This window comes from Lycium barbarum, chromosome 1 (genome assembly GCF_019175385.1).
Source record: "Lycium barbarum isolate Lr01 chromosome 1, ASM1917538v2, whole genome shotgun sequence".
NCBI lineage: Eukaryota > Viridiplantae > Streptophyta > Magnoliopsida > Solanales > Solanaceae > Lycium > Lycium barbarum.
The window spans coordinates 143,502,324-143,528,081 of NC_083337.1; the positions used below are offsets into that span (position 1 = coordinate 143,502,324).

General features: G+C 38.1%; 1 protein-coding gene across 10 annotated transcripts in view; it reads right to left on the reverse strand.

The window, feature by feature from the left end:
- LOC132641298 (sister chromatid cohesion protein PDS5 homolog B) overlaps positions 1 to 19,620 on the reverse strand; it is a 30,527-nt gene extending 10,907 nt beyond the window's left edge. For 6 of the 10 annotated variants that reach the window (XR_009582810.1, XR_009582812.1, XR_009582808.1 and 3 more), the window contains exons 1-15: positions 19,278 to 19,619; positions 16,436 to 16,633; positions 16,124 to 16,305; positions 9,946 to 10,117; positions 7,344 to 7,565; positions 6,915 to 7,131; positions 6,660 to 6,805; positions 6,386 to 6,543; positions 6,150 to 6,299; positions 6,016 to 6,064; positions 5,438 to 5,626; positions 3,910 to 4,089; positions 2,880 to 3,022; positions 1,576 to 1,702; positions 50 to 199 (exon numbers count right to left, since the gene is read on the reverse strand). Coding sequence is in view for 5 of the 10 variants with exons in the window: in XM_060358251.1 (XP_060214234.1) it covers positions 50 to 199; positions 1,576 to 1,702; positions 2,880 to 3,022; positions 3,910 to 4,089; positions 5,438 to 5,626; positions 6,016 to 6,064; positions 6,150 to 6,299; positions 6,386 to 6,543; positions 6,660 to 6,805; positions 6,915 to 7,131; positions 7,344 to 7,565; positions 9,946 to 10,117; positions 16,124 to 16,305; positions 16,436 to 16,633; positions 19,278 to 19,385 (2,391 nt within the window). In the remaining 5 variants the exon portion in view is untranslated. Of the gene's footprint in view, positions 1 to 49; positions 200 to 1,575; positions 1,703 to 2,879; positions 3,023 to 3,909; positions 4,090 to 5,437; positions 5,627 to 6,015; positions 6,065 to 6,149; positions 6,300 to 6,385; positions 6,544 to 6,659; positions 6,806 to 6,914; positions 7,132 to 7,343; positions 7,566 to 9,945; positions 10,118 to 16,123; positions 16,306 to 16,435; positions 16,634 to 16,731; positions 16,847 to 19,277 lie in introns of all 10 variants that reach the window. The other 4 variants (XR_009582807.1, XM_060358237.1, XM_060358242.1 and 1 more) reach the window with 2 other exon arrangements.
- Between the last annotated feature and the right edge of the window lie 6,138 nt (positions 19,621 to 25,758).

Consider the following 25,758-nt stretch of genomic DNA (forward strand, 5'->3'; position numbering starts at 1 on the left):
TTTAGGGGAACAGGTAGTCACCAGTCAGTATCAGAACAGTCGAACTCACATCAGTTAGCTGAAATATTTCCTCAATGATATAATGGGTCACCACCTCTTCATGTGCTTGAAATGCTAGAACAGAATGTTGTGCCAGACAGCCCAAAGACTGCAAAACTGTTGGAAGCTGCTTCCCCAGACGCAGAGAATCCACAAGGGCCTAGAATTATAATAGATGCAGAAGAGAGAGAACCTTAGAATCAATTCATAAATGGAGCTTAAAATGACAGACTAATGACACAAAACAAAAAAACTGACAAGTAAATCACGCACAGAAGCATAAACCTCAAGGCATGGGGTGTAAGCACCACAATTTTTAAGTTTATGGTGTTCCCCTTAGTACAAACGTAAAGTATAAATAAATTATATGCCAGTAAAAATGGAAAAGTAGATAATATATTTAAAATAACAAAAGGAGAAAATAAAACAGTGAGAAAATAATGGATCAATCAATACGAAAGCACATCGTAGCATAACAGGGCCCATTTTGCTAAATGAGCAAGTTCAAGTCAGTTATAGCAAAATGCATCTTTTTAAGAAAGTATCAATCTGTAAACTGTTGAGGTTAAAACATTAAACAAAAAACCCTACACACTAGATGCAAAAAGAAAATGAAATATCAATTTCTCTCAAAAAGTTCAACTATAATTCACTCATGCCACCACCACCAAAAAAAAAAAATCATGAGGTATAATTAGATTCAATTCAAAAAGCATCTTACAAAAAGTTATCTCCTTCCACTACCATCAAGTTAACAATTCCTCCTCCATCAGAAACTTCACATCTTCTAGGTTTCAGAGTGACGTTTGACTTTTCACTTACTTCAGCTCTACAACATTATTGACAAGTTGAACTCAATCACAAGAAAACCCAGGGTATGAGTGACCAATTGCTCGAAGCTTTGGGCTTAAAACAATTGGTTTCATGTGTATCCTAGCAAACCCGTCATTCTACATGCAATGCGAGGCATTTTATGGATCCCCCACCACAATGTGCATCTGAAGGCTCTCCATATCGTACCTCTAACAACAATGACAACAAGGGGTCTTAGATCAAGAAGTGTGTGATTGTGATAATGATGGTGTTGGTGGTGATGGTGGTAATGATGATGATGATGAGGAGGATGATCCTGCTTATGATTATCATTATGATTTTGAGTTCTGATGATTATTGTGACAATACAAATATAACTTTTATTATTGATATTATCAGTTGTAATACAATATTTTTTTTTAATTGTTATTATCAGTTGTAGTGGTGGTAGTAATAGTAGTAACAGTAGTAGCAATAGGTAGTAGTAGGAGCAGTACCTGCTCAGCTGAACTGTTGGACAGGAAGCAAAAAGGCAAACAATTAAGTGTAAGTATTAAAATATTCAATTTGACTTGCTTGCTAATAGCAGTTAGTAGGAGCTTATAGTCAGATCCCATTGGATTGCAATCATTAAAACATAAAAGAAATCATGCATACTCCAAAAAGTGCTGCAAATGAACAGACATTTTACATCACTATGCCAAGAAGATAAAAGTTTGCCACCTTGCATAATTTTAAAAAAATGGACTGCTCTGAAGGGCTCATTAACGCAGCAATTGCAGAGACAGCCAATTTAGATTCAGTACGACTTCCCTCCAAGCAAACCTTCTCCAAGAACGGGTATATGTCACTGCAACAAAGTAAATACAACCGCTCTAACTCAGAACAAAAATGAGAACAGTAACTTAGAATAACATACACAACAAGGAAGAACATATTCAACTTTTTTTTGAAACAGGTAACATTTAGAACATATTCAAGTATTCTGGAAAAGTAAAAGTTAAAAAAACATTCTACATGAAAAAGAAAGAAAACAAGTGGAGAAATGGGAAGTAAAAGTATGAAGTTTTGTGGGTAGAGTTCTACAAGAAGCCAACCCATCCACAAATTTATGTAAAAACAAGCACGGAATGTCTAATATAATCTTTCAACCAGGAAAGAAGAAAACACACATTGTCCTTTTTCTTTTTCTTTTTTGATGACAAAATTCATGGCAAACACACCCATATTGGGTGTTATTTCTTGATACCACATTGTGGTTATTTCTGTTATTTCTTTTTCTTTTTTTTTTTTTTTTTTGATAGGTAAAACCCACATTATCCTATTTGAAAGGTAAAGAATGTTTGTACAAATTAAAGAAGCTGCAATCTTGTCTTATCAAATAGGTGAAAAGAAGAAAAGAGAAGCCAAGCTGATGGTATTAGAGATCCACCCAGGTTGAATTTAATAGCAGAAAAGACTCCATTTCTTCAGGAGTAGGAGGGATGCTAACATGGTGAAAACCCTGGACCAGTCCTTGGATTTAGGTAAATACAATAGAAACAAAGGGCAGACTTTAAAAAGAATCAGATGATTAACTTACGACCTATATTGACTTGAATATGACACTACAATATAAAGTAGTGGCCTGTAAAATTTTATTTAAGTTCACACTCTCACTAAATCACCAAATGAAATACTTATGCCGAGAGATGCTAATTTCTAAAACAAATGCAGAGGGACGTAATGCTCAATCTCATAAATGAAAAATACACAGATATCACGATTACGAGATATCCGAAAGGAAAATTGTTATATGTACGACATCATAGAGTAAATACTACATAGTGCTTGAACCAAAGAGCAAGCTACTTGCAACCCAACAATGTAAACTTTTTTGTCAGATAGTATGCTACAAATTCATTTAACAGAATAATTAGTGAAAGCTCATTACTATCTATCAGACTCAATCTTCTGTATTCTGCGGTCACTATAGAAAAGAAAGAAAAAAAGGTACAATGCCACAGCCTAGAATTCGAAAAAATTACCCAAGGTTGATTGACATATGGGATCCTTCTTTTGCAAGAATCCGGATCAGCTGTTCGTTGAATGGGATAACCTTCTCCAACAACAAGTGCTCGAATTCTATCTCCAACCCTCTCAAGAGTGAAGGAAATGCACTAAGAATAGTCTAGCGAGAAAAAAGAGACGATGATGAAAGCCAAAATTATAGCATGCAATTAATATGGCTGCGAATACTATATGAACAAAAATCTAACACACAAGGTGAATGAGAATGAATAAAGCTTAAGTTTCCTTTATGCCTCTCAAAACAACAACAACAACATACCCAGTGAAATCCCACAAAGTGGGGTCTGGAGAGAGTAGAGTGTACGCAGACCTTACCCTACCTTGGGAGGTAGAGAGACTGTTTCCGGTAGACCCTTGGCACAAGGACAAGCAATTCAAAGCAGTATAAAAGACATGGCAAAATACTGTAAAAAGCATGATAAAGCTGTCTAAAAAAGAAGCCGTAACTACCACAAAATAATACGACAATCGAAGTACAAGAAACAACAGGTAGTAGCCTTTTTCCAAACTGGAGAACTTCATGCCAAATAAGTGATTAAACCCACTAACACTAAACAGACGGCTATGAGAAGCAACAATGAAAAATAACTCTGTAACAAGAGGTTAGCTTTTTAAGCATGACGACTTCCACACTTGTGTGATCAAACAGCAGAAAGATCTGAAGCCTTCTATGATCTCCTTTTTCATTAACATAGTGACAGAGTACACTATTAGCTACCTAGGTTTAACTTTCTAGAAATCACCAGAAATGGAACTGAAGCGGTAACTTTCTCATAGTTTAGTGCACCTAATTGATGTCAGTACTTCAATTGAACGCCAAAAAGGAAGAGAGGAAGAAAAGACAGGAATGTGAATTTAGACTATTATTAACAGAATCTACAGAGTTCCTAAATACTGGGTGTTGAAGACCAATAAAGATGAGACTAAAAGAAAGGTTGCCAAAGTTCACCAGTTTCAGGATTATTCTTTCAAATTGATTTATCTTACCAAGAGCAGTTGCACGGAAGAATCCTCCAAATGCTTATTTCCAAATCTGTCGCCCGAAAGATGATCTACAATACAGCGCACATGCTCTGAACCAAATAGATTAAACGAACATTTCATGGAGAGCAATTGCACAAACTCAGGATGAAGATTCTTGTCCCCAATCTTTCTCAAAAGGTTATCCTGGATAATGCAGCGGCACGACAAAATATTCATTGAATTTGTCAAGAAATTGATAATGGTGCAAATAACTCAAATCTAAAGAAAAAAACAAGATAAAAGGATATTAGTTTAATCCACAAAAAGTGCACTACCATATTATCAAGAACTTGCATGAGCCAAAAACATGTCTTTCCCCAAATCAAGCGTGCATATAGACCAGATGAAATCAAAGAATTATCACAGCCACAAATACAATGGGAAATGACACCCGAACACTCTGCATCTTACAGTGATCATGAAACTCTTCTCTCCAAGCCAATAGAAAGTCCTCTTCAACGCTTTAGAAGTCTGACTAATTCAAATGCATAAAGAATCTATGCAACCAGTAATGTGTATAACATAAATCATGAAACGCGACCGACCGCATCATTTAACTCTAGCTAACTAGATCTCCCTTCTAGCATTATGCTGTAAAAAATACTCTCTTTGAGTGTCTGCATACCAGCACCCACCACCAGGTCCCCCCAAAGAAAGGAATGTGAAGTGTGTTCTTCACTTACTTTCCAAGGCAGGAGAATTTTATCAGAATAGAGAAGTGTATTGTGAGGAGAACAAGATGTTGCAATTATATAAGCAGTGGTCACTCGTCAAAAACAAATCGCTTTGAAGTTCTAGTAAGCTTGTTGACATGATACAAGCTTATAGTCTGAAATCAAGGAAGCCAAAAAGTTGGTCTTTCTCACACATAAGCTCAGGCATACACCTATCAGGAAATGTTTTCAAGCTTGTTTCTTTCCAAATGATCCACGCAATTGCAAGCATTTAGCAATTCCAGAAAAACTCCTTCCTTTATACTGACCAAAACCAAATACAATAACTCTACTCCAGGCACACACCTTAACTTGTTGATCCTTCTCCCTCACCTCCAAGCTACATTTTAATCTATTGAGTCTACTATCTATACTCTAGGCACAGTGGCACACTCCTTAACATGTTTAGCTTTTCTCCTCTGATTAAATCACAATTTTCAGTTTGTTGGGCCACTTAGCGCTTCCTTTAAAATCAAGCCCATTCAAAAAATACCCCACTTAGAGGTCCAACCGCTAGTCCAGCTTCCTGGTTATTATCTTTCTAGACCATGACCATCCACAAAACTTTAATGCAAATTATTGAGGAATGAATCCAAGAAAACACAAAGGACACAAGAAGGTTAAAAGAAATTATCCTGAGATTACTCAAGCAAGAGTTCATTAGAAACTCTAAAGGCATCTTCCTCCATGGTAGAATTTCAATGAAAAGAAACCCACTCTATATTCAGGTTGAAAGTGAAATAAAGAAGACCTACTGCTAGAAAGTGAAACAAGCTCACCCTGGTGGTTTGGGCTTCTTCAGTGTTCTGTTCATTTAACAACTTCTCCAACAGATCAAAGATTTGACTGTCTTTCACCATATCCAGTTTGCGGAAGCAGTCTGCTGCTTTGGCAGTATCATCAAAAGATGCTGACATTTTCGCAATGGACATTTTCATTTTCTTTTCTACTTCTTCCGAGACTTCCTCCTGGACAAGAAAGATAGAAAATAACTACACAAAATGACTTGACAAAAATATGTAGGGATCACAATTCTTTGTAAATTAAAATTTCTTCATAAAACACAGCAAACCTGTCTTGCCAACATCAGCCAATAAGAGATTAGAAACAAGAATGGTAGTTAATGCCATCAAAAAGGCACTCTAGACTAAACCAGAAAGGTTTCAGCCTAAAAGAAAAAAAGTATTCCAAAGTTCAAGACGTAATGCTGCAGGAAATTGGAATTTTGAACAATCCAAAATTCTAACATAAAACTTAAAGCTTCCACACTCAGCTTTAATGAATTCAATTTTCTCCTATACAGTGGTGAACAAAGAGAATTATCAAAACATTTCATAATTGGAAATTTTTGAGATACCTTGTCTTTGTTGAGGAGAGTTAAGTACACTTGCATTTCACTTCGCAACCTGGAAGCATACTACCCCATGAATTCAAGCAAAAGAAGCAAAGCAGAACTTAAAGATTAAAGAAATCGAGATTTCACTAAAGTACCTCAGCTTTTGAGACAAAATTGCTTTTAAAGCCTTTAGATGACAAGGCGTAAAAAGTGAAAATATGACGACCCAATGCCTGGTTCTATCCTCAATTGAAAGAGAAGCAGGAAACAGAGAGTCGGCAAGCACAATCTCCATCCGCTGAGGCCTGTGCATCAGGTGAATCATAATTAGATCGCCATCAACTAGAAAATGCATCCATTTCGAACAATCACATCGTGAAAATGGGCATACTTGAACTCCTTACAATCTCTGTCATAGCATAGCATCAAAATTTTACATGGGATCTGTTCAAAATGATCACTGAAAGTCATGATGGCAGCAGCACATTGTGTGCTATATTCCTGATACAGTTCTAACAACTTCTTCAATGCTTTCTTTCTGACAGACACCTACATATTTAAGATGAAAACGAGGCATAAGTTTCATAAAGTACAAACAGAGAAATTTTTCAAAGAAATGCACAAAAAGCAATGCTATCTTATGAAATCTGTTCAACCACCAAAACCTTTTTATCTCTCAGTCGTTCTGCAACACGTGTGATTAGTTCAGGGGCAATAGATTTTAGCTTATATCTTGCCAAGTCACACACCACAGTAACTGCCTCGGATCTCACTTTGTCATCAGAATCCAAAAGCCGACCTTGAAGAGCAGCTGCTCGGTTCACAGGAGTTAAATCGTGAGATATAATGCTGAATCAGGAGACCAACAAATGAAGGCATTCTGGAGACAAGAGAAAAAGCTTTCAAGTTTGACATCTTACAAACAACTTCAAGTGATTCTTTTCCTGATGGATTGGTCATGTAGAACGCTTGAGCACATGAAAGTGTAATTAGTCTCACTTCAGCAGATTTATCACAGGTTCTGTTTAAGAATTCTACGAAAAGCTGGTGATAATCCTGCACAAAATGGTTTCCAGGCAATGAAAAGACCTTTTTCATCAAGCCAAGAGCTTTTATCCGGACATCCACTTGATCTGTCTGTGAAGGAAGTTACATTTACAGTTTGAGCAATAAAGTGGGAAATATAACTCTACTTCAATGGAAGAACTTTAACAATAGCAATAGTGAGACGATGAGAAAAAACAACAATAACATAGATAATCAAAATTTATTTAGTATTCATCGGACCAGACAATTAACAAATTACATTGTCATACAACAATAGACAAAAAGGCAGAAGAATGACGCACCAATAATTCATGGATCAGGCTAGGTATGACAGAAAGAAGTATTTGAGGAGCACACTGAAAGATTTCATATATAATATCATGGTAATATTCCTTGATCTCACTCTGCACAGCGTCTCTGTTAAGTATGCAAGACCTTAAAAAACTTGAAACGGTATCTTCGATCTTTTCACTGCAATTTTGAATGACAGAGACAGCAAGCTGATGAGACGCACGAGATGCACCCTGGAACAAAATTAAAAAACAATTCCAATTTTAAAGACAATTAGGCAGAATTTCCATACCAGGAAAAGATGAATTGCAATCTTTCGGAAACAGCCTCCCTACCTCCCAAGGTAGGGGTAAGGTCTGCGTACACTCTACCCTCCCTAGAGGCCTAGACCCCACTTGTGGGATTACACTGGGCGTGTTGTTGTTGTTGTTGTTGTTGAAAAGATGAATTGCAAAACTAAGAGAGCAATGACAATTAATTTCATCTAAGCCAAACGAGAACTACTTGGTAAATGTCTAGAAATTTCTATGTTGCACATCTTCGTAAACTTGACACATAAACTATTACAGTGTCCTCCATTAAAGACAAGAACACTTAGCATGACATGGAAGAAGGCAATCTCTCAAAGCCATAACAGGAAGCAAGATTAAAGAACAACTGATATATTTGGGGGCATTACTAATGTTCTCAAGTTGATGAATCCTCCTCCCAGTATTCTCTCATCCTCTGCACCATTTCTACTGAACAAAACACGCTAGTCTGCTCCATAGCCAAAACATCTATTATCACTTTTTAATATTCAAATTAATGGGTATTTTAGGACAAAAAAAGATGGCTTTCTCACCTTTCCCCAGACACCCAGAGAAACCAGTTGAGCAAATATATCCTAATCTAAAGCATAGCAGGATCCATACGATCATTTATGCAACCAACAAAAATAAAATAAAAGACATTAAAAGCTAAAACTTCAGAGACGGCAGCAACAACATTATGCAGCAAATTTATCTACAAACAAATATATCTCACAGGAGGTGAATCTAAGAAGAGATGGGAACTGCAACTATAGACTCGTAACAGGGTGGACAGTATTGGGCTATTGCACAGGAGCGGGGTTTATCCTGTGTGTACCCGAAGGGTAGCGGCTGCGGGTTCCCTTGTCATAAAAAAAAAAAAAAGGTGGACAGTAATTTCCAGACATCTAAAACAGGATAACGGTGCGGGCTTTAACCATCATGGATATGGAACCAGTGCAGGTGACAGATAAACAACAAGCACAATAACAATTATCTCAATAACAAGCTAGTTGTTGCCATCTATATATATCCTCCCTATCCATATCCCTCCGTTAAAATCTCAAACCAAAATTTTAAGATGCAGGTACTAGGGTGCTAGAATTCTCTACTTTCTACTAGCATAACAATCTATAACAAAACTAACACTCTTAGTGAACATTAGACCTAGAGTAAATGCACAAACGTGACTAAAACTTAATCCCAACTAATTGATATTGCTAGTATAAATCTCTTTCTTCCATTGTTGCCGTATTTACGCAAGCCTCCTCCTTATCTAGGCTTGGGACAAGCAATGCGAGCAAGCTCACAAACGCGGAGTTAGGTCACAGATACTCACGTCAGATGTAAAAAAAATGAGCAATCAAAACACCTGATGTGCACATAAATTTTGTTTTCATTTTTCTTACACCATCTTTGCAATTTGAATGTTAGTTTGACTACAAAGACATGAGTTAAAATAATTTTGAACTGGAATTTAATATGTGAACAGCTAATTTATATACATACATACATATAATATATCCACAAACATATATATATATATATATATATATATATATATATATACATATATATATATATACACATGCACATGTGCCAATTTAGGGTAAGGGATTACTTTTTTTTACTGAAGTAATTAGTTTCATTGATGGCATCCAGTAGATGCAGAAATTGGAAAGTACAAAGTGCTAAGAAATATAAATCAGCCCCATAGAGAGAGTAAAACAAAAGGTTTAGGGAGCTGACAAAATCTAAAAGACTATCTTGGAAGTTTAAAGGGATTTGGGGTAAGAGATTACTTTTTAGGTTTTTTTCGATAAGAAGAGTGTAACAGTTGATCCATGAACTTATGTAGAGGCACAAGACGTTCAGCTTTACAAAGTTTACATTGCGTAAGGGAAATTTGATCATCAGAAAAAGTTTACAATGTGTTAGGACAAACCATCAGAAACAGTACCATTTAATTTGAAACAGGGAAGTCTATATGAATTACCTTAAAGCTTTATAAGTGCAGAAAGGATGGCAAAAGAAAAAGAAAAAAAAACATCCTCTGCAAATCTTAACCTCCTACTGTTCTCCAGTGAGAAAGGTGACAGCAAAGAGAACTCGACACAAAAAAGAACTCCATTTTATGGCTTCAAGACAGCACTGCTAATTTCATCTAGGAGAAGGGACAAAAGAAGACCAAAATTGCTGTCTTACATGGACAAAGGGGTGAAAGTACTACATCTCTCTCAAAACAAACTTTAAAGTACTCCTGCAATTGCTAACGTAGTAACTACTTTTAGCTTCAATTCTTATTATAGATCACAATATCTACCTTTGCTTCTTTCAAAAGGTTCTGCAAAATCACATCTAAAAGGGGCTCAGATACTTTTTTTTCAGAAGCAAGCATCTCGGAACTGCTCTTCTCTTTCTCTTGCATCTTCTCCTCCAAAATTTGTGACATTATTGATACAATTGCAGAAACCATACTTGGAGGATGATGTTCCCTACAAGGAAAGTTAGCACCATCAGATAGTAAAAACAATCTTCAAAACAGGTGCCACATGTAAACTGCAGGATAAAATTGAATGTAAGATTAAGCATGAAACATCACATGGAACAATTACATCTATTCAATTTAGCGTCCCGGGATTTCCTAGCTTGGGTGAAGTTCCTAATATCAGAAAAATATACCCCCTAACTTATTCATTTCTCTGCAAAATCACAAAAAAAAGGTTCATTCAATTTAGAAAAGAGGGTTGAGAAGAATTCTGTGAACCCAAGACAAGACCATTTTTCCAATATCAGATGTTCATTTGAACGTACAAGCTAGCCAAGGCGAGAGAAAGGAGGGCCCATGACCTGGACCAAGTGAAGTGCTTCAAGGATGAGGACGGCAAAGTACTGGTGGAGGAGGCACCCATTAGACGGAGATGGCAGTCTTACTTTCACATCTTGAACGAAGAGGGGGATTTGGAGTTCTCAGAGAGGCATCGCGTTTTGGATATTGTAGGTGTATAAAGGTTGACGAGATAAAAGGTGCTATTCGTAGGATGCGCAGGGAAAGAACGACCGGACCAAAATGAGATCCTGGTGAAATTTTGAAAAAGCATAGGCAGGGCAGGTATAAGTGGCTGACTAGGTTGTTTAATGTCAAGACAGCGAAGATGCCCAAGGAATTACAATGGTTCTATTGTACAAAAACAAGGGTGCTATTCAGAGTGCAAGAAGTATAGGGGTATCAAGCTACTAAGCCATACTATGAAAGTTTGGGAGAGAGTGGTGGAGCTGAGGGTGAGGAAGGGCGTGTCTATTTCAGAGAACCAGTTCAGATTCATGTCGGTCGCTCAACTACAGAAGTCATTCATCTTGTCAGGAGACTGATGGAGCAGTATAGGGAAAGGAAGGACCTTCACACGGTGTTCATCGACCTAGGGAAGGCATACGACAAACTCCATAGGGAGGTTCTATAAAGATGCTTGGAGGCTAAAGGTGTACATGTGGTGTATATTAGGGCGATCAAGGACATGTACAATGGGGCCAAAACCCGTGTAAGGACAGAGAGAGGAGACTAGGAGCATTTCCCACTTATGATGGGGTTGCACCAGGGATAGCTCTTAGCCCGTTTTTATTTGCCTTGGTGATGGATGAATTGACGCGAAAAATCCAAGCTGAGGTGCCATGGTGGGTGTTATGTACGGATGACTTAGTTCTGATTAACGAGACCCACGGCGGAGTTAACGCTAAACTGGAGGTTTGGAGACAGACCCTGGAGGCTAAAGGGTTTAAGGTTGAGCAAGACCAAGACATATATTTAGAATGCAAGTTCAATGACATAACGCATAAGGCTGGCGTGGAACTACAGTGTTTAGGATGGCGAGAGGCGAGGCGTGACGACAAGGACTTGCCTCACTCCTCATGGTGTGGCGTGGCGAGAGCCTTTTAGAAGCGAGGCGATAAATAACACAAAAGGTTAAAAATTAAATATGCATATATAAATACCAAAAAACTCAAATACTCAACAAAAATTCATATAACTTAAATAAATAACATTACTGAAATGGAAAAAAAGATAGCCGGAATTGGGTCACCGTCCAACTGCCCGAAAAGTCAAATTTGCCTGAAAAAGGCTAATCTGCTGCACCAGATGCCGGAAAGAAAGAAGAAAGAAGAGAAACGCAGCTTACCTGAAAGAGGAAGATGGAAACGCAACTCTGTTTTGTGAAAGTGAAAGTGAAAGTGAAATGCAGCTCTATTTTGTTCCCTTTATTCTGTTTTATTTTAAGTCAGCCACGTTTTTTTTAGATTAAAAGGAGTCGCCACAGCTCGCCATCATCTCGCCCTTTAGAAAACACCACGCCTTGGCTGTTCCCGGCAACGAAGGCTCGCCTTGCCACGTCTCACACCAAAAGGCGTAAGGCGAGCGCCTTCCTAAACACTGTGTGGAAGTGAGGTTAGATGCGCAGGTCATCCAAAAAAGAGAAAGTTTCAAGTATCTTGGGTCTATTATCCAAGGGAGTAAGGAGATTGACGATGATGTCACACATCATATTGGTGCGGGGTAGATGAAATTGAGGCTCGAATCCAGAGTCTTGTGTGATAAGAAGGTGCCACCAAAACTTAAAGGCAAGTTCTACAGAAAGGTGGTCAGACCTATTATGTTATATGGGGCGGAGTGCTGTGCAGTCAAGAATTTCACGTTCAGAGGATGAGAGTTGCAGAGATGAGGATGTGGCAATGGATGTGTGGGCATACGAGGAGATATAGCATTAGAAATGAAGAGATCCGGGACGAAGTGGGGGTGGCCTCGGTGGAGGACAAGATAAGGGAAGCGATGTTAGGATGGTTCGAGCATTTGAAGAGAAGATGCACGGATGCACCAGTGCGGAGGTGTGAGTGGTTAGCTTTGGATGGTTTCAGGAAAGGTAGAGATAGGCCGAAGAAGTATTGGAGAGAGGTGACTCGACAGGACACGACACAGTTGCAGCTGACCGAGAAGACATGACCTTAAATAGGAGGTTGTGGAGGACACGGATTAGGGTGGAAGGTTAATAGGTATTAGAGCGTTCTTTAGTTTGTCTATCTATACGAGGGGTCGTAGTATTTCCCTGCAGCTTATTGTCCTTTGGTTGCAGTTACTATCAGTTGTTTCTTGTTCTTCGATGACCGTATTATTTGTTGTAGTTACTGTTCCTTTTCCTCAATGTTTTGTCTTGTTTTCTATAGTTCTTTGCCATGATTGCTTCACTGTTGTTATTTTTTTTTTTTCTGATCTGCTTTGATATAATGATATGCTTTTCCTTGAGCCGAGGGGATTGGTGGTGGAATGGAGAAGTGCAAAGGAAGGTGGAAGCGAAGAAGGTGGCGTATGCGAAGTTGATAGAAAGCGAGGATGAGGTAGAGAAGTGGACGAATAGGGAACTTTATAAGATGGCGAGGAAGGAGGCGAAGTTGGCGGTTTCGATGGCAAAAACGGCAGCTTTTGAACGCCTTTATGCTGAACTAGAGGAAAAAGGCGGGGATAAGAAATTTTTCAGGCTAGCCAAGGCAAGGGAGAGGAGGGCACGTGATGTGGATCAAGTGAAGTGCATCAAGGACGAGCATGGCAAAGTATTGGTGGAAGAGGCTCACATTAGACGGAGATGGCAGTCATATTTCCACAAACTCTTGAATGAAGAAGGGGACAGGGACATTGTGTTGGGAGATTTAGAACATACAGGGAGGCGTCACAATTTTGGGTATTGCAGGAGTATTAAGGTTGAGGAGGTTAAGGGTGTTGTTCGTAGGATGCGCAAGGGAAGAGCGACCGGACCTGACGAGATTCCAGGAGAGTTTTGGAAGATTGCGGGCTCGGCAGGTTTAGAGTGGCTGACTAGGTTGTTTAATGTCATCTTTAAGATGGTAATGATGCCCGAAGAATGGAGGTCGAGTGTAATGATCCCTCTATACAAGAACAAGGGCGATATCCAGAGTTGCAACAACTATAGAGGTATCAAGCTGCTAACCCATACTATGAAAGTGTGGGAAAGGGTGGTGGAGATGAGGGTGAGGAGGGGCGTATCTATTTCAGAGAACCAGTTTGGATTCATGCCGGGACGCTCAACTACGGAAGCCATCCATCTTGTAAGGAGACTAGTGGAGCAGTATAAGGAGAGGAAGAGGGACTTACACATGGTATTCATCGACCTAGAAAAGGCTTACGACAAAGTCCCAAGGGAGATCCTATGGAGATGCTTGGAGGCTAAAGGTGTACTTGTGGCGTACATTAGGGTGATCAAGGACATGTATGAGGGAGCCAAGACCAGGGTAAGGACAGTAGGAGGAGACTCAGAGCACTTTCCAGTTGTGATGGGGTTGCATTAAGAATCAGCTCTTAGTCCGTTTTTATTTGCCTTGGTGATGGATGAACTGACGCGGCATATTCAAGGTGAGGTGCCATGGTGTATGCTTTTCGCGGATGACATAGTCCTGATCGACGAGACTCGTAGCGGAGTTAACGCTAAGCTGGAGGATTGGCGACATACTCTGGAGTCCAAAGGGTTCAAGCTGAGTAGGACCAAGACAGAGTACTTGGAGTGCAAGTTCAGTGAAGCACCTCAAGAGGCTGGCGTGGAAGTGAGGCTTGGTACCCAGGTCATCCAGAAGAAAAGTAATTTCAAGTATCTTGGGTCTATTATGCAAGGCAGTGGGGAGATTGACGATGATGTCACACATCGTATTGGGGCAGGGTGGATAAAATGGAGGCTCGCTTCCGGAGTGCTATGTGATAAGAAGGTGCCATCACAATTTAAGGAAAAGTTCTACAAAGTGGTGGTTAGACCGACTATGTTGTATGGGGCAGAGTGTTAGCCAATTAAGATCTCTCACGTTCAAAAGATGAAAGTTGCCGAGATGAGAATGTTGAGATGGATGTGTAGGCACACCGGGAGTGACAGGATTAGGAATGAGGCTATCCGGGACAAGATGGGAGTGGCCTCGATGGAAGACAAGATGCGAAAGGAGACTGAGATGGTTTGAACATGTGAAGAGGAGAGACACAGATGCCCCAGTGCGGAGGTGTGAGAGGTTGGCCATGGATGGTTTCAGAAGAGGTAGGGGTAGGCCGAAGAAGTATTGGGGAGAGGTAATTAGACAGGACATGGCGCAGTTACAGCTTACCGAGGACATGACCTTAGATAGGAGGGTATGGAGGACTCAGATTAGGGTAGAAGGCTAGTAGATAGTATCGTTTATCCTTTCACATTAGTAGTCACATTATCGCGATATAAGTTCTTATGCTTTGATTTTCGCTACTATCTATTATTTTGTACTTTGATTATCTTATTTTATTTGTGATAGCCACTGCCCCTTTGCAAACTGCTTCATCATGGCTTAGTCGCTTTCGTTATTTTCATTTCCATATCGCTTTGAATTTTCTTGGCCTTATCTGACCTCTTTTATGCTTTCTATTGAGCCGGGGGTCTTTCGGAAACAGCCGTCCTACCTTGGTAGGAGTCAGGTCTACGTACACTCTACCCTCCCCAGACCCCACGGTGTGGGATTTCACTGGGTTGTTGTTGTTGTTTTTGAGCCGAGGGTCTATCGGAAACAGCCTCTCTACCTCCCAAAGTAGGGGTAAGATCTGCATACACTCTACTCTTCCTAGACCCCACTTGTGGGACTACACTGGTTATGCTGTTGTTAGATGTTCATTTGAATATTAAGAAAATCATGGGTTTAGTTAGTTCTCCTTTGGAAGTGTTGCAGATGGACTGTGGTCTACTAGATTTCTCTAGCCTAACATACTTATCGTTTACTACTGACTTTGCCCTTTCCATTCACCTAGGTCTTGTGCAACAGAATCCTTAGCTACATCAGCCTTCATCTAAGCTTAGCAATGTTTTTAGTGATTCAAGAAGCATCTCCACCACTTCTCTTGCAGAATATTAGTAAGCTTGGTAACAGGTTTCCAGGGTTTGTTTTCTCATGTGGATCAAACATACACTTATGTGGAGCTTGTTCCAAAAAAAGTTTAAATTATTTCTGAAAAAGATATCCAGCTTTAAGAGAAACAGGTATTTTTCAGTTTTTGAAAAAGTGAAACATTTATCTCTAATACCATTTTTCAGTTTCCAGCTTGAAAAGTGCCAACTTGAAAAAGTGAAACGCGTTTCACCTTCATTTTCCCCAAGAACTTCGTGGGTTATCAAGAAAAAATCAAACAAATTCCAAAAGATAAACCTAAGCACAAGAAGCCAAATGTAAGACATATCAGCAGCATACGGGCTTTTCTTCTATATGAAATACCACATAGGTACCCCTTGTTTACCCCTACTCCAGCCTTCCCTTATTGTCTGTGTTTATTATGAACGGTTTTCTTCATCCAGCTTTTCTCAATGCATTTCAACGATTGGAAATGGAGTTTAAAGGACGCAAATTCAGAGGGGAAAAATGAGGGGGGGTTCATAAAAGCCCTCATAGCCAATCAGGACAAAGGACTAATAAGAAAAAGAATGAAGAATAGAGAATTTCACCTCAAAACAGCGAAAAAGTTTTTAAACATTTTCTTAACCAAATCTTCGCAGCCAATATCCAGCATTAGCAAACAAAACCTCAGTTTTGCAACAGTTTCTAACAGCTGTACCCTCATGCTGAAGTATGGATTCTTGGTATCTTCAAGCTCTGAGAAGATATTGACAAGAAGTTTAAATATATCCTGTTACAAATTTAGAATATCAGCAATTGCATTGACACTATTATGGCTATTACCAGCAGGGAGACGGTAAACAAGAGATAGCACGGAGGGGACCATATAACAGAAACAACTGCATAAAGTCAAACTTTACCCTAGACACTGCATCAGTAAATCCTGGATTTGGTGCCAGCACACGGACAATTTCGCAGAAGCAGATGCCAACCAGAAGTCTGATATCTTTGTCCTTGTGAACAAGCAAACTATGCTTAACAAGAGAACTACTCAAGGGTTTAATGACAGGCTTCAGTGTTTCTGACTGCTTTAACCCTTCAAAAGCACGAGTCGCTTGCTGCAGCAGAAACAGCTCTTGTCATGCAAAGAACTAGAAAGTAAATGGCATCTGATAACACGAAGCACGGTGATTCTTAAAGATCAAGATAACCTCACCCTAGATGTTGATAACCATATTTTTTTTTAATAACCGAGAAATCCCTTGTGGGTTCAACCCAGTTGCCAACAGGTTTGAAACTTGGGGAAGTATGGCCCCTCGACCCTGGTACCACTTAAAAATCACAAGGATTCAGTTAGCAGCTGGGCTTGAATTTGTGACTTGTTTTTTACCCATACATTCCACATTGCGCCCTTACCACAAAAACAAAGCTGAGGGTATTGATACTTTTTTTTTCCTTAAAAAATATTTTACATACAAATGCACGAAGAAGGTGTTACATTTTCTTCACCAAAAATATACGTACATTTCTAAAATAGCCCAAAAAAATCATCAGTCTCTCCAGTCCATTTACAGATCACCTTGATCTCACAAAAGAATGTGAACGCTCACTAGTTACTATATACCACGTAGTGTCTTTTAATAATTAGATAAGGACTAAATAGCAAGAAGATGAAACAACTGGAAGTTAATTCAGATGATAGATTTCTGTCCAAAAAGAATCTTAACAAACTTACTAAGGACCCGTTTGGCCATGAGAGTTATTCTCTTTTTTCCGGAAATTTTTCACTTTATTTGAAAATCAGTGTTTGGCCATGAAAATTCCAAATACAATTTGGAAAACACCTAAAACCTTGTTTTCACTTTTTTCATTTTCAATGCATTCAAACAACTAAATATTCTGTACAAACACTATAACGAAACACAACTCCAACTTCAAAAATTCAAAATAAAGTGAAAATATTTGGTTTCTATGGCCAAACGCCTACTAAGCTCCAACAATGAAGATGACATGGTAAAAAAGAGCAGAAAATCTCCAACGTAACAAGCAATAACATAACTGGGGGGAAAAAGTCATTGATAAAAACAACAAAGAAGCAAATGGAACCCAAACTTACAATATCTTCAGCCGCAAGGAAAATCAGTAAATTAGAAAAACATCAGCCTATACACTGATATATCCCATTTAGGGGAGTATTGAGTGAACTATTTCTAAAAGTAATATCCTCAAATGATAAATTCCTTTTAATTAAAAAAAAAAGGCATTCGTAATACGAATAACAGCCAAGGACGATTAAGAAAACATATTCAGGTGATTGAGGGTGAGGTCTTACTTTTAACAAGTTGACTAGATATAGATTTCTAAAAAAAAAAAAAAAAAATCTTAACAAACTTACTTAGCTCCAACAATGAAGATGACATAGTGAAAAAGAGCAAAAATCACCAACACAACAAGCAATAAGATAATTGAAACCAAAAAAAAAGGTGATTGATAAATACTAAAATGGAGCAAATGGAACCCAAACTTACAATATCTTCAGTCGCAAGGCATATCAGAAACTTAAGGACCTGTTTGGCCATGAGAATTATTCATTTTTTTTTTTCACTTTATTTGAAAATCAGCGTTTGGCCATGAAAATTCCAAATAAAACTTGAAGTTGTATTTGGAATTCGAAAAACACCTAAAACCTTGTTTTCACTTTTTCACTTTAAGTACATTCAAACAACCAAATACTCTCTACAAAAACTATAACGAAACACAACTCCAACTTCAAATAAAGTGAAAAATATTTGGTTTCTATGGCCAAACGCCTATTAAGCTCCAACAATGAAGATGACATAGTAAAAATGAGCAAAAATCACCAACGCAACAAGCAATAACATAATTTGATTTGGGGGGGGGGGGGGGGGGGGGGCAGTCATTGATAAAAACAACAAAGGAGCAAATGGAACCCAAACATACAGTATCTTCAGTCGCAAGGCATGTCAGAAAATCAGAGAAACACCAGCCTATACACTCATATATCCCATTTAGGGGAGCATTGAGTGAACTATTCCTAAAAGTGATAACCGGTGGCGGATCCAGGATTTTCTCTAAGGTAGTTCGAAAATAAAAATGTATCTAGGATTTGAACTTGGAACCTCAAGGTAAATTTTGAACCCTTAGCCACTTCTGTTCAGGGTATTCAAAATCTATATATACATAAACAATTAAAAAATCACCTTATATATACAATATAATTTTTTGCCGAGGGGCTGAGGGTGCTCCTAGATCCTCCCCTGGGGATATATGATAAATTCGTTTTAATTGAAAAAAAAAAAAAAAAAACGACATGCGTATTACAAATAACAGCCAAAGACGATTCAGAAAACATATTCAGGTAGTAGAGAGTGAGGTCTTACTTTTAACAAGTTGACTAAATATAGATTTCTGTCAAAAAAAAAACAATTAAAATCTTAACAAACTTAGTAAGCTCCAACAACGAAGAGGACATAGTGAAAAAGAGCAAGAATCGCCAACACAATAAGCAGCAAAATAAGTGGGGGGAAAAAAAGTCATTCAAAATTACTAAATGGAACCCAAAGTTATAATATCTTCAGTAGCAAGTCCTGTCAGAAAATACATTCATATGTCCTATTTGGGACTGGGGGGAGTGAGTATATAGAACTATTTCTAAAAGTGAACTTATAGAAAAAGGAAAAGACAGTTGTGTTAGGAATAACAGGCAAATAAGGAGATTCAGAGAACATATTGAGGTCTTACTTTTAATAAGTTGACAAGAGTATCTCTATTGGGACAGGTTTTGTATGCGCCCAATTGTTTTCCGATACGGGATATGACCTTTACTGCTTCCTTCTCTGACTCCGCCATTGCAGCAGTGAATCAGAAACCCTAAGAACCTTCTGAAGAGATTTTTTAAGAGGGTTATTAGCGCGTGTTAAGAGACTGACAGAGTGAGTGTTTGCAGTGCAAGTTTTCACTTTTCCCGCCTTATGCCCTTTTATGTTGAGCAGCGCTATACGACAAAAGCAGTTACGGATTACTTTTGAGAAAGTTTTCCTTTTTCCTCTTTTATTATTTATCATTTTTACATGGCAAGAGATTCCATTCCACTCAGGTTATTAAAATGTTAACTAATAGACACTTTGGTTTGCCCTATAAATAACATTATCTTTGAATGCAGGTTGTTAATACAGCATTGGGTATAGAATAGAGCTGCGGACAAGTTTTGCTAAGGAGGGCCTAAAGTTGAAACTATTTGATAAAATTTAGATTTTTGATAACTCATCAGTGTTTGCCTCTCAAGATGTTTGGGCAGACATCCTATAAACACAACGTGTTTTGTTAATATTTAAGTAGCCGTTTGGACATGATTTGAAATCATGATGATATGAAGTTGAAGTTTTATTTGGACATGCAATTTGAATTTCTTAAGTTGTATTTTTTCTCATAGACATAAAAACTCCACAAGTTGTAAAAATCATCAAAACTTTTTCAATTCTTATATTATCTTACCAAATGAGCAAATCATAGTTCATAACAAAATTAATACGTTACTAGAAGGTCTTTCTTACAAAATACAACATCAATTAATCGAACTTTAGTTCAATAAAAAGGAAAATTTAACATGAGTTGTAGTGTAACTATTCTTTAATATAATCATTCCATGTGTTATGGACAATGTCTTAACATACAACCAACTTGTTGATCTTTTAACGTTTGACATAAATGGTTGGTTGATAAAAATATCTACCAATTTATGGATCTTCTTTTACAAAATATAAATTTATAGGTCAAATTTTACATTTAAAAAAAAATTAAAATCATGATATGAAGTTGAAGTTGAAATTTTATGCAAATTCCATAAACAAATGTTGATTTGAAATCAAAATATGAAATCATGGTCAAACGCCTGCTAAGGATGGATCCAGTTAACCAAAAGCAAAAAGATAATTAAATTGAATTGATATTTATGAAAAGATTATAAGAAAATGTATGAGAAGAATGTGACACCGAGGGTGCACGGATATGATGCTATTTTTTTTATTTCTTCAAAAGTAAATTGCGGTTAAAATATCATAATTGTTGGAGATGTTACATTTTAATATCAAATTAATAATATTAAGTTGTATGTGTTTTCATTTTAATGGCAATAACATGGGCGTAGGTGGTTTGTCACGCCCCGAACTATGGCCTGGGCGCAACACGGCACTCGGGTCTTGCTTGCATGTGTCCGAGCGAACCTCATGGCTTGCTTGTCAACATGGCCATCAAAACAACATAATCTATATGATGCAATTTAAATGAATCATGAAAACATAATTGCGGAATAAAGTCTTGAAGTAATCTTATAGCATGACATATCATGAAAACGTAATAGTTTGCAAACATAAAAGCACAATTGACTCTGTGTACTAACATCTGTCTATGAAATCTTTAAAGCATGTCTGAATACTAACTGCCAGGACATGGCCCTGAACTACCATAAACTGAATACTAGTGCAGACTCCATGTTGAACCCTGAGAGAAGTGGGGCTCACCAATAAGCTGATAACTGAGGTGATCCTACTGCGCAGGTGTATGCTCCTGAAAATCGGTATCTGCACCGTGAAGTGCAGGCCCCCGAGCAAAAAGGGACGTTAGTACATGGTGAATAGTACTAGCATGTAAAACCTACTGAAATGAAGAACATAACACAATATAGGTATAGGACATGAACTGAAACTAAATATAACTTGAACATGAGCACGAGTAAAGTTTGAAAACAGCAAACCAATGGAAATACATGTATATATGACTGCTTGTAACGTGGGGAATGCTATAGTATAACCGACAACATGATCTGGTACTTGCGTCCTACCAACAGAACACTCACACCTTGCCAGGGATATGAGATTTAAATAATAATAAGCATGTAAGGATCCAAACTGCATAATGAAGGTGTTGCCTCCTTGCTGACAACCCTTATCCTACGATGGCTACGTAGTTTCAGGTTTTACTGAGCCTTCTCGGTTAACTAAGCAAATCCCAAAACATGTGAATTATCATGATAGCTTGTGAGATCATTGTTTCATGAGATACTTGTCATAGTCTTGCAAACATGTTCTTGATTCATGAATAATAATAATAATAATAATAATAATAATAAATACTTATATAATTAACTTGAAAATGTCACGACCCAACCCCGTAGGCCGTGACTAGTGCCCGAGTTGGGCACCCTAACGAACTTATCCAAATCGAATCACATACAGATAGCATATACTGGCACAATTGTCACACGCTGCCTTAAATTATATCAAACTGTCTCAAACGCATTTCAACACAACCATATACATATATATATATATATATCAAAAGCCGACAAGGCTATCAAATGGCACAACGGCCCCAAAACATATACGAATGCACGCCGACAAGGCTGCCATAGCGAATAGGATCATACAAACACATCTGAACAGAAGTAGGCACACACACCCACAAATACGTCTACAGACCTCTAAACAGACCAATCGAAACATATGGCGGGACAGGGCCCCGCCGTACCCCTGAACAAATATATACATATGTAACAAACGAACATATATACCAAAATGTAGGCTCTGGAATGAGAAGAGCACTCCAAACAACAAAAGAGGGTGTCCTAAACTGGTGGATCACCAAACTGTGCGTCTATACCTGCGGGCATGAAACGCAGCCCCCCGAAGAAAGGGGATCAGTACGAAATATGTACTGAGTATGCAAAGCAGAAGATACAGAAGACAAATCTGAGGCATAAACGAATTAAACGTACAGAACATAAGTGCAAGTCCAACATATCGAAATGTTTAAGTTAAAAACATAAGTCATGCATAGGGTACAGAGGAATATGGTCGCCCGCCCGTCAATGGCGCCATAACACAGCATAACACCAGAAAGGTTTCAAATCTCCATACCCCCGTCACATATCATAGCACAGCACAACACCATACACAACATAACACCAAATATAAGCGGAACCTGGCCCTCTAACGAGTGGCTCGGTAAATCATAAACACAGCATAACTCCGGAGTATATCAAAGTGCGCACGACAACAGAACCGGCCCGGGACTCGGCGAAAGATGTAACTGAATGCACGAGTAGAGTCGTGAGTAGTCATATGCATAAAATCATTATCATGAACTCAAACATAGATAAAAATGATCATACTTGAAAATCGAAATAATTGTCATACCAAATTCTTTAAAAAATTCTCCGAATTACATAAAGGAAAGTCGTGGGACCCACGGACGGGTATTGACCCGAGTCGGGCCCGCCTATGGAAAATATACTCATCATATGCCATATAAGCTCCTACAAAAATATGGAAGTAATCCGAGCCTTGCCGTGAAAGATATGGCGTTTATAGTTCGGAATTCTTTAAAACAACTTTTTATGCAAAGTTTGGAAATCAATCATTTCAAAGGTATAATGGTTCATATTTCATCACATCATACATAGGAATGCCAAGGAATATATGTAAAGATCATGGCGAGCTCGGATTTCGAATTTAGAATTTCCTTAAAGCTAGTAGTCTAGCCTATTTATAACTAAAACATGCCAAACGAAAGAAGGGTTGAGCTTTACATACCTCGCACGCACTCCAAGCTAACTCGACTAAAGTTAATCCCAATCTATGCCTCGGGCTCCCGAAGGTCTACAATTACGCCAACGAATATCGAACATTAGACATAGGCCCTTAGGCGATTTATTCCAAATTAACACTAAATTCTACAGAAATTTGGGCAGCATTTCCCCTGTAAATAGGCCAACCCGAGAATTTAACTCGTCCAAAATCAACAACAACAACAATAACCAACCTAGCAACATCGATAACCAATTCGAAAGGCAATATAGCAATAGTAACTCTCTTTTACATCATTCAACAACTTTCCAAATATTCAAGTCAACGGCTTACCTTTAAGCCAACCTCAACGCTTATACATTCAAATACTAACCCAAACCCATACTAACAACATTCAATAACACTTTAAACAATTTACATAATATTTCCAACAATCCCACATTTTCTCCAACTTGGCCGAAAACAACCCCTAAACCGAGAACCTCACTATAACACACCTTCCGACTTTCGAATCATGATTTGCACCAATAATCCCCATTTTAACAATGTCATTCTCATAAAAATAAAAATTGTATTAATTGCACAAATTTCCCCAAGTCAGCCCGCACACTTACCATATCAATTTTTGGACATTAAACTTTCAGTTCCAAACTAGAATTCATAACGACAACAACTAAAACACCAAGCGATATTAATTCATTCTTTGCTACAAATTGGAGGCTATATACACGGCCATACACCCATATACACATTTAGATGGTTCTAATTTATTTCTTCACCCTACAACAATCAAACATGCTACATGGAACTAATTCATCAACTCAATACCACACAACACACACACACCTCACACGGCTAACACACCCATCACACAACCCACTTCCAACATACTATATTTCACCAATTTCCTTCATATTAACATACTACAACATGAATAAAATGTTCACAACACATAAAACAAGATCAAAACTTACCTTTCTTCTTCAATTCCACAATGGGTTAGGGTTTGCGATCTCTTAAACGAATGACTTGATCGCTCCAACAATGCTTCCACGCTACTTAGGAACCTCCAAATAGTGAATTTGTACCAAGGAAATAATTTTGGAGTGGCTAAAATTTGATTTGGTTTTTCTTGGTCCTAGCTGAGAGAGGGGTTGAAGAGTTTCTTCAACTCTTGATATTTTTCTAAGTGTTGTAGATGAGAGAAGATGACTTAAGAGTCTTCTTTTAAGTTCCCACAAAAATCTTCCAAGTGTCCATGGTCCACACATGTGTTGGACCAATTAAAATTGGCCACAACATGTGTGGGACCATTTCCAAAGCCACACGGCTAGGACCCCATTTGTGCAAGATTTTTAATTCCAATTATATGAATTTTGGTCCCAATTTTTCCTAAGTGTTTCATGCCAACAATTTCATATATAACTTATGTCTCAAAATAAAATCAAAAGTCAAAAGTCCCGACTTCAAATCCCGGAATAGTCTTGGCCCTAACTTATCATAGTTAATCCGGGTTGTCCCAAAATATAAAAATACGGGACATAACAGGAAACATGCTTGTAACTTACTAGATAAAATCATAAAGCTTCATATAAACATAATGAGAACACATGAGGAAGAATTCATGATTCATGGATTAAGCTAAGGTTCCTAATAACCGTAATGGAAGATTAGGAATACAATAACGAATATAGATACAAAATTCATGTTCATAAATACATAAATACGGGCTACCAATATGTTGGGTTTAATGCCCTAGGATTTGAACTTCATGGATATCAAGAAACAGAGTGTGGGGAAGAACGTAGAGATTCCCACACGTGAATAGAAGTTCTACATACCTTAATCGCTTCAAAACTTGAATTAAATACTTGAAGTTTGAAGAAGAACTCCAAAAGCTAGAATCTTGATCTTTATGTGGGTTTTCTTGAAAACCCTAGGTTAGAAATGATGAATTCTTGATTAGTAATCATGGGTACATGTTAGAATTAACTTGGAATGACTTAGAATGGCTTACCTTAGAGTATCTTGAGCTTGGGAAAGAAGAATTTCGTCCTTAGGGATTGGGAGAATGAAAAATGGGAACAAAACAAGACCCTATCCATTCTAAATGATTTTTCTGCCAAAAACGGGCAATGTACGTCCTAGGATGTACGGCCCGTACTTGAAAGTACGTCCAATACTCCTTGGGCGTACATTGAGTGAAATTTCCAGTGAAGATTCAGCTCTGCCACCTTTCAGTAAAATGGCTATAACTCTTTGTACGGATGTCTGTTTGATCTCCATAATATACCATTGGAAAGTTATTTCAATTATCTACAACTTTCAAGAGGACGTTTTCTCAAATTACTAACTCACATTCTCGAAAACTGGCCATGAATGAAGATTCAGCTCTGCCACCTTCAGTAAAATGGCTATAACTCTTTGTACAGATGTCCGTTTGATCTCCACAATATACCGTTGGAAAGGTATTTCAATTATCTACGACTTTCAAGAAGGAAGTTTTCTCAAATTACTAACACACATTCTCGAAAACTGGCAATGAATGAAGATTGTCTCAGATTTAGAAGGCCTTAAGGATTTCACTTTTTGGTTTGACTTCAAAATGACTATCTGTTGCCCGAAATCATCCCGAAGGG